Genomic DNA, 12,935 nt, shown 5'->3' with positions numbered 1-12,935 from the left:
GGGAGAGGCTGCCATGCAGTGCCAAAACTGTGAGAGTGAGAGGCAACAACCGTGTGTCTCAATGTACAACACTTAGGAGGTCTGAAAAGAGCAATTTGATCAATTCTTTTTCCCCCCTACTCGTAGGCTTTGTATCCATTGATCACCTGCCTGTTGTGTGTCAGTCAGAAACAGTTTTTTTTAAATAACTGGCACGTTTTCCTGCAGAACTGTTTGTCACATCTAAAGGTAAGAATCCTTTTTAATTTAGGAACTGTTGCAAATCACTAGCATTTATTACAATATGTTCTCAGCATTTTTATGCCAAATAAACAATGAATAATATTTGGCTGTTTAAAAGGACACTGAAATATTTTTCTAAAAAGAAATTAAATGTTTTGAGTCTCTGTATTAAACTTAGTAGTAAGTTTTTGTGATACTATGTCATGTTGGAAATACGTGTGGTCCCCGTGGGGATTATAATTTTTATTGAGTAAAATCTGCAGAAGTGTCTGCTAATAAGGGCTATTCATGCCAGAGAAAATACAACCTGTAATTCTTAGTGTGCAAATTAGATGTGAGAAAATAAGTGACTTGTCTGCTCTTCTAAGTAGAATGTATAGGAAGTGCAAAATTTCTCTCTCTTATTCACTTACTGAAGGAATAGAAAATGAACTGTGACACCAGAAAAGATGTTATATCTACAGCCTGTGATACATATTTTAAAAAAACAATTACAGTGTCCCTTTAACTTGTGACTTCTGTTGATATAATTGTAAGCATCAATTGGTTGATAAAGACATCAAGATACTTACAAATTAGTGACTTTCTTGTAGCATTAGTTGTTGTACATGTTCTTTCCTTGATTATGATTAACATTATTCATGATTTTGCCTAATGTATTGATTTTGAAAAGGCTAATAAATTCTTTGATCCTCCTTCACAACATTGATTCTGGTTAGGTACGAGTGACAATTCTGAAGCTTATTCGTAAAATACGTAAACCGGCATGAGGTCAAAAAGAAAACGGTTTAGCTGCTTGGATTGTTTTTAAGGGTCATTTTGTTCTTACAACATCTTTCACACCTTTCTGTTGCTTGTTGGGTTCTGTATATTTTTCATCTAACATTATTGCAGTTCTTTTGCAATATTTGCCTTGATTTTTGTTTTGTGGTTTATTTTGCTTACGGAGGCTGCTTGTGCTTTTGTTTTTAAAGCTTTTAAAAAAACTCCTTACGATCTAGGAGTTGCCTTTTTCTGGCATAATGTCCATTGCTGATAATGGATGTATTAAAACTATAAATGCCAGTGAGTTTAACTGATAGTTGCTGAGCATGCATTTTATATTTTACTTAGTTTTGTTAACCACTAACAGCTTAACACATTTACTGTAAGGCTCTATTCAGCAGAAATTCCACATACGAATTTCTGCAGTTCAGAATTTGCAGTGTTATGATGCTATGCCATCAATGAGTTCTTTAGGATATTTTATGGTTTGGTTTAATTTGGCACACCAAATACTATCAAGTTTTTTGGGTGCCTACCTAGTTCAGAAACTTTGTTGAGCTTAATCTTGAAAAGTACACCCCCACTGTCCTCATGTGTCTTATGAATTAATGTGTTCCTTTGTTTCTGAAGCTAATTAAATGCATGCACTCTGTAATAAGTAATCTCATTAATTTATAAATCTGAATTTCACAGCAGTTTAGTCTTTTAGATTCCCCTTCCCCATTTTATTTCCTGATTTTCTAATGACTAAAATTATTTTATTTGCAGTTATTTAAATCTGTAAAATAAAATAAATTCTGAATCCATTGCCTCTAGTGTCTTTGTAACTAATAAAGTAATTTTGAGAGTTACTAGGAGATACTTAGAGCAATAATAGAATTCATCTACCCCTACTGTATTTGTTGACATTAACAAATTAGGAATTGAAATAATGATAACACTTAGAGTCTGTCACAGGGATATTCTGTGAAGAGTACAGGCATGCTAGCAAGTCACCAAGAGGTAGCATAGGTTGTGGATTCATGGTGCTCTCTTTATTCCCTGGTGATTGCCCACTGCAAACTCTTACTTAGCCACGAACAGTGTGTCACACTTTGGTGACTGAAAAAAGCCATTTCCCGTTTGCCATGGTGTGAAAGCTTACACCTTTGCAGTTGCCCCATAGTACCTGATGCAGAGTTTGTTCATACCCTGCCTTACCTTCTGGTGCTACATTAAATTTGATAATACTCCTGAGAGTGCTCTGAATTCTAAACCTGGCAGTATTTATGGCCTTTGTAAACTCTCTGTGCTGGGTTTCAGTGCACATTGCCTTTAGTTATCCTCAAAGCAGGCTTAGTGTGTGGTGAGAACATCCTAGCTGTGCTGAAAGGAGGAAACCTAGTGGTCTGGACCAATGCAGATAGCACATCAGTGAGTTGTAAGAGTCAGTTTAGACCAGGAGTGTACTAAAGGGCTTTTTTTTTTTTTTTTTAATATATATGTATAGCTGGCTTTGTCCTACAAAGCTGCTGGGATGCTGCTTCAGCACTGAGCCCAGCAGGCATTTTTTTACACACTGTAGTGTAGGCAAAATTCTGAATTTGTTCAGCAGACAGTAACACTGGGTCAGTACTGTAAAACACTTTGCTTACTTTTTTTGACTAGTATTTAGACAGACAAATTGTAGCAAGTTTATCAGAAAGTTGATAAATTCTTGGATGAATCTGAGTTGTTGTGGTATCTTTACTACCTCTTCTGGAGAGAGGTAAAATTTTTAAAAGCTGCAGAAATGGGAGAGAACAGTGTCTGTCATTCTGCACCACTGTTGGCTGGAAAAAGAGCATTTTTTTTTCACAGTTTACCCATAGTGTCTGTTACCACAAAACCTTGAAAGCTGAAGGAACGTTTTCTGCCACTATAGCAAACCCTTTATTTCTACTGAATAGAGTCCTTGCTAGACAGCTATCTGTTGGTTTTGTGCTTTTTTTCATCTAACATGCATGTGCCTTCCATTCTCATGTTTGTTATGTTTTGCTGTCTCACATTGCTTTATTTAGATGCCATCTAACAACAGTATCAGAAAACAAATAGAAACACTGCAGGTGAGTTAATATGTTGTTGTAACTCAGTGAAATGTTGCTTTGTCTCATGTAAATACTTTTGTTTTGGTTTATGTTCTTTGTTGTATTTTGTGCTTTCCTTTCTTTCTAAAATTGCTGTTAGTACTGTTAAGAAGCAACAGGACTAAGAATAGCTAATGTTTCATAGATGTTTTTCTCTTGCCAGGGAGTAAAGGAGAAAGATCAGAAAATTGTCTAATACCAATTTTTCCTTGGGGGTGAAAGTGTGGCTTTGTAAGATTGATTATCAATATCACAGCTGGTTTCCCTGAACAGCAGTGCATGTTTCCACTGGAAATAACTACCTATTCAGATGTATGGGGTTTTTTGTTACTTCATTTCAAAAAGTGTCTTGCATGTGAGCAAACTGAAAAAACATTTTCACAATAAAAAAAATGTGAAACTGATTTACTGTAACAACTTGCGGTGCACTAACTTGAAAGACTTTTACACTGTTGGTTTTGCAGGTTTTAAAAAATAGAAATTGTTTTAGTTCAGAACAGAAGAAAAGTTTAACATCAGTATTAAAAAGTACTTTCTTCAGTAAGTGACTACATTTGACTAACGTGGAAAAATGCTATTTTGTTTCTTGCCATCATTGAGATTTGTTTCATTGACTCATTTAATGTGTCATGTAAAACCACCATAATTTGCTCTTGCGTTTTTGGTTTTGTAACAGATACTGTTCTTGACAACTTTTTTCATAGTCTGCTGATACCATAATTTATGTTAAAAGTTTTAGGATTTTAAACTAAACTATGTTTAAAAAATACCCCATATACAGTACTTTAAAATCTGATAGACATAATCTAAAAAAAGACTAAAATTCAGCCAGGTTGTTGAATTACACAGCCATCTATTCCTTATTCTAGTTGCTGTAACATCTAAGAAGAAAGAAATACTGACATGTTAACACCAGGTGTATACAAAGTGTGCTATAATTCAGACCCCCAAAGCAATTTTCTTCTAGCATATTTGTTTAGTTCTTCATTATAGGAAGTGATAATGAAAACTTTCAATGCTTAAAATAATAAAAGTACTGCAGGATTTATTTTTTAACTCTTTTTAAAAGGTGAATGCCTCTTTATCTGCTCCTTTTTATTCTTTATATCAAGCAAACTTTGTCATAACTACCCAGAATTAGCTCTCTTGGATGATACACATGCTAACAGATGGAAAGTTGTTTACACATTATTAAAATATCTGCTATATTACTATTAAAATACCTGCTACATTTACCATTTTTTTTACTAGATGATTGAAAGCCAACAGTAATTCTTTGGTTTACTTCTGGGCCTCTAAATTAAGTGCTCCTGTAGAATATCAGAAATAAGAAAATTGGAGCATTACTCAGTTTCAGATGCATTTCAGATAGACTTCGATAACACATGTACCAATGAATTCCCCAGCCTACTTTGACAATCAGTAATTGTTGGCCTGTAAATTAAATACAATGAGTAATAATACTGTGGGGTTTTTGCTGTTTAAGCTGATTAGAATCAAAGCTATTACAGTCTCACCTTCTGGTACAGTTACATTTGCTTCTTCCTCAAAGTAGCACCGCAGGTAAATTAACTGAACAGTGGGACAGTTATGAGTGTGAATAGTAATCAGGGACAGGTGTAACTTCTTACTGGGTAGATTTTGTCCAGATCACTTTTCCTAAATTCAGCCACTGCCTAGGTTACAGGTGGTAATTCAGAGGTGATGCCAGCACACATTGATGAGTGTGAAGGGAGAGTAGAACAGCGTTATCACAATGTAAACTGGGTTAAGTTATTCCCTCTAATATTCTGGTAGTCAGTCGTGTATGTTACTTGTCTGTACTACTTTGAAATACCACTTCTGCCTCTGTGATTCTCTGATAGGCTTTTAGCCTTTCTTAAAATAAGATGCTGCCAAAACCAGTAGTCTGGACCCACCTGTGTTAGAGCCAGCAGAATTACTCTCCTTTGTGTATATAGCCTTTTACACAGACATGGACATGAAATTACTTTGATCAGCTTACTGGTGCAAGTTGGACTTTCTTACTGCTAGGATTAATGCAGAGGGAGTGTTGAGGTTGTGGAGGAGAGAACCATGAATGAGACCATCTCTTTTTGAACAGTATGGTTGTAGTTTCACTTACACCTTTTGTGAATTTGCACTCCATTTCTCCTAGAAGGACTAAGTCATCTGCTATTCTGACTCACTGGCTTGTGGCACAAAATATGAAATTAATTATGTTCAAGTCATCTTATAGATATATCTTGAAACAGAGAGACTTCACTGGAGATTGGAAGGTGTGGTTTTAGGATTCTTTTGTTGGTTTTTTGTTGCTTGGGTTTGTTAGTTTGGATTGGGTTAATGCCTAAAAAGTTGGCAACTGGGAATCATTTATTATATTCGGAAGTTTGTACTTATGGCCAAGTCCAGAATCTTGCTGGACACTTTTAGATTGTAAGTACTCCAAGAATCCCTGTTTGGAAAGGAGGTTTCTGGAGCTGGTATAAAGAATGTTAGTTACTTACTGGTTTACACAGCTTAAGAGCTTGGAGGAGCAAAGACAGACTCATAGTAGCAGCTTTAAGACAAAAATTGTTTTGCACACAGTACATAATTTAGACTGAATTGTGCTGCAAGATTTTATATTAATTCAAGAAAAGGCAGCATAATTATTACAATAAAAATTCATTGAAAGTGGGTGAACACTAATACAGCCTGCAGGAAGTGTCTACATTGTGTGAAGCCACACCCAGAGAAGCATCCTGTGCCTGCCCTGTTTTGCATTCTTTTCTTCTGCACCTGCTACTGTTTGCTGTCACAGACTGAGTGATGGAGTGAGACCTTGTGCCTGATCCAAAGCAGCTACTCCACTGTTTTAGACAAACTATAAATTAGTCTGCTGTGAAGTAGGTATTTGTTGCCAATGCCTTTCTGAGAAAAGTTCTTGAAAGCAATATACTCTTGGTGTGTTCATCTCAAGAGGAATATCTGCTTTCTAGTTCCTGCTCTGCCCTCAGAGTTAGAGATGTGTAAAATGAGCTGGAATTACTAGTTTAAAATTTAAGAAGTATTGGAAATATGCAATACAGGCTTGTTTTTATGAAAAAATATCAAAACCTTTTAGTCAATATTAAACCCATCTGCTTTCATTGTTAAAAAGTTTATTTTCAAAAGTAAATAAACGTAAATAATTTTGTCAGTGTCTCAACAGGCAACAATAACTGTATTTTAAAATTTATTTTACAGAATAAAGATCCCAAAATGTCCCGAGTTGCACTGGAATCTTTGTATAGGTTATTGTGGGTTTATGTTATTAGAATTAAATGTGAAAGCAACACTGTAACTCAAAGGTAAGTTCATTATGCAAAGTATTTTAAACTATTGATTGTTGGAGATTTTATTCCCACCTAGTGATAACAGAAGAGATCTTGAAGCCAGCTCAGGGATAGTTTAGTCAAGTAAACAGGGGACCAAACATTTTGTCATAATAGAGAAACCAAAAGCCCTTCAGGATTTTGATGGAAAGAAGGAATAGAGTCTAGAATTGTCTTTGCAGGGATAGAAGAGGGCAGAGAGATCAGCAGGGAGTTTATTAAAGTTAAAAGGCACTAATGGTGCCAGAACAAATCGGGTATGAAGTGTCCATCACTAAGTATGGGCTGGAAATGAAAAGGTTTTCTTTATAATTGTCTACAATGAGAACTGGGAATAGTCGTTCAGATTTTGCCCCTCCTCCTGACTATTAGTAACTGGTTTAAAACAGGATATTTTTCAGTTCATAGAGTTTCAGAGTTCATGATCCTGCTGCCTGTGACAGCTGGGGCTGTACTTCCTGTAGGTGGTCCTACCTGTCATAGGTTTCTGTATTATTTCATAGTAGCCACACACCTCCACACTTCCAGATTTGAACTGTAGCATCTGTGCTGTTATAAGGAGCGATTTTTAAAAGGCCTTTTTATTTCTTTCTGTTTCTAAATTCTTGTAGCCGTCTCATGAGCATTGTATCAGCACTTTTCCCAAAAGGATCGCGTAGTGTGGTCCCACGAGACACACCTCTGAATATATTTGTGAAGATTATTCAGTTCATTGCTCAGGTAAGAGTACACCTGGGTAGAGCTGTAATAATAGGGTGAACATGATTTGGAAGAAATGTAAATTTAAGGTTCGTTTTTGAAATATTTGCACTGAATTAATGGTCTCGTATCTTGAATAGAGTTTCCCCAAATATGTGTAACAAATGAAAGAACTCATTCTCTTTCTAGTAGTGGCAAAACTATTTATTTTTAAGCTTCAAAAACTTGTGTATAAACATTATGATGATTAGTATTTACACTTGTATTGCACTGTTGGGAGCTCTGTGTGTGTATACATATATTTATAAAGTACACTAATATAACTACTATATCCATTATGATATTTTTATAAGGGACAAAGCATTAGAACAGTATTACCCACTTATATTTAGCCTGGAGACTGGCCTCTATAGATAGAAATAGTGTGCAATGAATGCAGTAGTGTATAGTTGGCATTACATTATGGTTTATATTATTTTAGGTACTTCTCGTGTCCTGATGTCAAATGCAAGATACAATCTCACAAGATGAACTCTCATTAATCATTAACCTTATAGATTATAGACATCTTTTCCTGTTTTAGAAATAGCTTGTCTGTGCTTCAGCTTCCAAAATGATTTGCTTTTGGTCATACAGGGATGAGGCAGAATACATAACTCATCACTGTTTATATTTTTTGTATTTATATTGTAATACTTTTTTATTCCTTAGGGATTCTCTTTATCCCTAATTTTTAGTTTTCTATAAAAGCTCATCTTATTTATAGAAATGTGTTTGATCTGAGATGAATTGTCTGGGAATTTTTTCAGGAGAAATAGTTCAACCATATCAGGGATGAGCTGTGTTGAATTGTACTAGATTTTTAAAAAAAAATTAAGTTATAAAAATAAAGAGGAAAAAAGGATTATTTTCTAAACTTTTTTTTGTTTTTTTAGCTTTTAAGACATGATACCCAGTACCTGTGCAAAGCCAAGAAGTTATGCATATTAACAGAAAAGAGATGATCACACTAATCTATTTTCCTTTATAGGAACGTTTGGATTTTGCAATGAAAGAAATAATATTTGATCTTCTTAGTGTTGGAAAATCACCTAAAACCTTCACTATTAATCCAGAGGTAATAAAAGCTCATTACTTGCATGCCCTGAGAACAGGGCATTGGGGGATTTTTGGGGGGGGAAGTGGTTAACTATGTTTGAGCCAAGTTAAAAGCAGATTAATGATTATCTGAAGGAGTGTTCTGTGTTCTCCTAACACTAAAGAAGTAATTGTAGTTGTGCACAGTTGCTGTTTGATTTCAGGTGAGCAACCCAGCAGCTGTTCTACAGTTAAGAGTCATTTTGACAATAATTTCAGGAAGCTTTTTTTTTGTTACAGTGTAACTGTAAAGCATTTTTTCAGGAAAGTCATACCTAGTTCTTCAAGACCCAGTCTAACAGATGGGATTTTTAAGCAATGTCTGTCTTCAATGTGTTGCTCTGGAGGTTCATATCAAGTCCTTTAGTGCTCAGTACTATAAAATGTTCTCTATCTTAGCCTGGGCCAAGTCAGTTCTCTTGAATGAGAGTGTGGAGTGGCACTGAAAGCTTAAACTTTATTCCTGTTACTTTCATTACCCTAATATGTAACATTTAAATAAGCCTGTCCTACTGGAACTGCACTGCTGTCTGTTTAAAAGAGAGGAAAAATGCAATTTGTATTTTATCTCTGTGTTGCTTCAATATTGTAATTTCTTATGTTTTCTCTTTCCTTTTTTTGTCTCTTTTTTGCTCTTGAAGAGGATGAATATTGGCCTCAGAGTCTTCCTTGTCATAGCAGATAGCTTGCAGCAAAAAGATGGTGAACCACCAATGCCAACAACAGGAGTTGTTCTTCCTTCAGGAAATACTCTACGTGTGAAGAAAATTTTTCTTAATAAAACGCTGACAGACGAGGAAGCAAAAGTTATAGGTATGTTGTATTCTTTTGTAAGTTGGCATTTCAATATGTGTGCATATATTCTTAATTATTCTCAAGCAGTACATTTGTGTAACTTTATTTATGTGTTCATTTTAGTTGTTAGCAAGAATTGCTTTGATTTGTTAGAGAGGGCTGCTAGACAACATTGACTGGTGTCTCAGACCAAATCCATGTCTTTTCTTGAAGTGTTTTGCATTGCCAAATAAGCACAAAGGAGCCTGAGTGCAGTTGGTGTGGTAAATAGCACAGCAAGTTTTTTTCCCTTTATGTCACTCTAAAATGACCCAAATGTCTCACAGCTGGGTAGAGTAAGACAGTCTTGATCCCTGTGCTCTGTTGATCATCTGTGAATGAGGTAGTCATCTCTAAAGGACTGTTTCAACATACTAAATTTAAACTAGAACTAAAAAGCTTAGAATTGAGAAAACAGAGAAGCAACTAATGGTTACTTCATTGCTTATGTTTTTTCTGAAGGAAACTTCTACTTTTGTATAATATCTCATATTTGTATATTTATAGATGTATATTTCATATATACATCCATTTGTTTTGACACTTAAAGTATGTATTTCATGTCATCTGTGCAATAAGAAATTTGTCCTAAGCTGAATAACTGGCAGATATTTTAATAAAAATATGAAAAAAAGTGATAGAACTCTTTGGCTTTTCAGGAATGTCCATCTACTATCCTCAAGTCAGAAAAGCACTGGATAGCATTCTTAGACATTTGGACAAAGAAGTTGGAAGGCCCATGTGCATGACTAGTGTGCAGATGTCCAATAAAGAACCAGAAGACATGATCACGTATGTACTGAATTGCAGCATTTTTGCTGTCACAGTAGCATCGCATTATTTTTATGCTCTAATGTTGCAGATGCCATCATTAATGTGTTACAATTTTACTTGACTATTAAGTGAATGTTAGTTTCATTGATTATTGATAAAAATGTTTATTACCTCATTAGTTTTGGCATGAAATCAAAAATATATGTCTGGTGTACTGAAGTAGATTTTCCTGTTTCTTTGTTGGCTATAAACTGTTTTTGCAGGGGTGAGAGGAAACCTAAGATAGATTTGTTCAGAACTTGCATTGCTGCTATCCCAAGGCTGATTCCAGATGGCATGAGTAGGACTGACCTCATTGAATTGCTTGCAAGGTAAGAGAAATGGAATTCTGCTCTCAGTGGATATTCTTTTTTAAATGCTGCGTGTGCACGTTTGTCAGTGCACTCACTATGCAGTGTGAGTCACTGCGTGCAGACTCCGTCCTTGCTCCTTCTGCCAACCTTCTGCAGTTGGTCAAGTTTTACTGGCCGTGGTAGCAGGAGGTAAATTTATCTTGCAGACCTTGCACTTTTTTTTAGAGAGAGTATTTTGAGAAGTAGGAATTTATTTCTGTTGCTTTGTTTTTTTGAACTTGTTTTATCTTTTTGTTACTGCTATGATATTTTTTTCCTTTCTTTTTCTTTCTGTTGAGAATACTATAAATTTTCATAAAGCCATTCTTGTTTGACACTGCTAAAATTTGAGACAGGCTCTTGGGGGAAACTTTATTATTTTTCTCTACTGATCCTGCTTTTTTTTCCCATTTTTTTGATCCAAGACTACCCATATTCTTCCATCCCTTATCTCAGTTTAAACTGAATGTACCTTATCAGCACTGATAAATAGTTGAGACAGACTTTTTAAAAATTTTTAATGCAAGAATAGTCTTGGCACAGAAATACAGAACAGCTTATGGCTTTGAAATTATAAATTCATTTTTATATAACATTAAGTTGAATATATAAAAAGTTAGTAATAACGTAAGAGAATAAGATTTTTCTAACACTTTCTTCAGTGTTAAAAATCATATAAAAGACATGAAAGTATTAAGTAATAATATAATGCTGGGATAAGTGTCTTCTACCATAGCAGGCTTAGACATATTTTTAAGTCTATGCAGAGGATTTTTTTGTGAATTTTTTCTCATATCCAAAGTAAATCTCCTTTAACTGCAAAAATAATGTGTTATTTTCAGTTTTAATTTGAAGAAAATAGCCTATACGTCACAGGGTGCTGGTCTGCTGAACTCTAAGGCAGTTGTTCAGAGGCATGCAAAGATGTACCTTTGTTAAAGACTTGACGGTCTCTCTTGAAAATAGTTTATTTGTATTAAGTTTTGTGAAACCTTGCGTCATTTTGCTGTAGTAGAAGTGCCTTCTGTCACTAGCCAGTTTCAGGTTTATTCAGTGCAGAAAGTGCATCTCTCTGGAACTGTTCTACATTGTACAGTAAAGAAGGAAAACACCAAACTTTAAATGATAAAGGCTGGTTAAGAGTATGCCTATCTAGGGTGATGATACCACTATTTTTTCTAAACAGGCTGACAATTCATATGGATGAAGAACTTCGTGCCTTGGCTTTCAATACACTCCAAGCATTAATGCTTGATTTTCCAGATTGGCGGGAAGATGTTCTTTCAGGATTTGTATATTTTATTGTGCGTGAAGTGACTGACATCCACCCAACGCTTCTTGACAATGCAGTAAAAATGTTAGTGCAGCTCATAAATCAGTGGAAACAAGCAGCCCAAATGCACAATAAAAGCCAAGATTCTCAGGTATATCTATATAAGGTCCTTTGATGTTAAAACATAGTTTGAATCTACATACAAACTTAATAGTGGGCTTTACTGGCTTTGTTAAGTAATAAAAATTCAGCTAAATTTCTTACAGTGCTTGTAGACTTTCAGATCTCTTACTTCAAATCAACATTTTTGTCAAAACAGACTTAGTCTCAAATTATTAAATATTACCTAAACCCTAATTCATGACCACATTTTGCTTAGATTGTAGGTCATCATGTGGAAATATGTAGGAGTTATTAAACAGTAGAACAAAACCCACCATTTTTTACTAGCCAGTAGAATGGGTTCAAATAATTTTATATTAGTATCTTTTACAAAAGAGTATTGCTTGAGATTTTTTTAATTGTGCTCTCATTGCATCATCTTGTGAGAAAGTGAAATAAAGATGTTCTTCTGGTATTTGTTTGGACTAAATTCAGAGAGGTAATAAAAAATGAAGTGACTAATATTATGTCATCCTCATAATGCAAAATTTGACTAGTAGCCAAAAATCTAAATATTTTATGATTAAATCTGCCATCGCCAATAATGGAACTGTATCTTAGTTGTGTTTATTTTTTCTTCATTTGCTTAACTTCTCTGATGTTTTTCTTAGCGTGGTGTATCCAATGGGGCTGCCCATACCCTTCCCCTGGAGAGGACCCTTTATTCCAGTGTATTTCATGTGGTGGAAGGCTTTGCTTTGGTCATCCTTTGCAGCACAAGGCCTGCCACCAGGCGATTAGCTGTCAGCGTTCTCAGAGAAATAAGGGCCTTGTTCACACTTCTAGAAATTTCAAAGGTAAGAGTTGATGACCCATTCTTATGAATGCCTGGTGAAACTGCTTTCATTTTGACATTCTTTGAGCTTGGTTTGCTCTGTGTTTTGTAGAGCGATGATGAGTTGGCTATAGATGTAATGGACAGACTAAGTGCTACTATCCTGGAGAGTTTCATACATCTCACGGGGGCTGACCAGGTAGGACAGTTTTTTTGGAAAGTTACTTGTAAGATGAGGTTATTCTGCAAAGCTATTCCAAATAAATAGTATATCTTTTAAATGATAGTGTCAGTACATTCATGCGAATTTTATCAGCAGTTTATCACCACAAAGAGAAAAAGGCAAAAATCTTGAGGAATGTTGTGAGCTTGGCACCACTGTTGTAAACTTTGTTTAATAGTGTGTCATTATCACCACCATATAAACACTGACAGCTGTGT

The 12,935-nt window shown here is 35.1% G+C and overlaps 1 protein-coding gene across 15 annotated transcripts in view; it reads left to right on the top strand.

Annotated features, from left to right (window-relative positions):
* The window catches only part of FRYL (FRY like transcription coactivator), a 170,066-nt gene that overhangs the window by 92,921 nt on the left and 64,210 nt on the right, over nt 1-12,935 (top strand). For 10 of the 15 annotated variants that reach the window (XM_048304983.1, XM_048304980.1, XM_048304981.1 and 7 more), the window contains 11 exons: nt 127-228; nt 3,027-3,071; nt 6,321-6,424; nt 7,060-7,168; nt 8,178-8,264; nt 8,926-9,097; nt 9,778-9,910; nt 10,156-10,263; nt 11,471-11,708; nt 12,331-12,516; nt 12,607-12,693. In XM_048304983.1, coding sequence (XP_048160940.1) covers nt 127-228; nt 3,027-3,071; nt 6,321-6,424; nt 7,060-7,168; nt 8,178-8,264; nt 8,926-9,097; nt 9,778-9,910; nt 10,156-10,263; nt 11,471-11,708; nt 12,331-12,516; nt 12,607-12,693 — 1,371 coding nt within the window. The remainder of the gene's footprint in view (nt 1-126; nt 229-3,026; nt 3,072-6,320; nt 6,425-7,059; nt 7,169-8,177; nt 8,265-8,925; nt 9,098-9,777; nt 9,911-10,155; nt 10,264-11,470; nt 11,709-12,330; nt 12,517-12,606; nt 12,694-12,935) is intronic. The other 5 variants (XM_048304984.1, XM_048304985.1, XM_048304976.1 and 2 more) reach the window with 1 other exon arrangement.

This window comes from Corvus hawaiiensis, chromosome 5, assembly GCF_020740725.1.
Source record: "Corvus hawaiiensis isolate bCorHaw1 chromosome 5, bCorHaw1.pri.cur, whole genome shotgun sequence".
Taxonomy (NCBI): Eukaryota; Metazoa; Chordata; class Aves; order Passeriformes; family Corvidae; genus Corvus; species Corvus hawaiiensis.
This window is presented reverse-complemented; position numbering and strand designations above follow the sequence as displayed.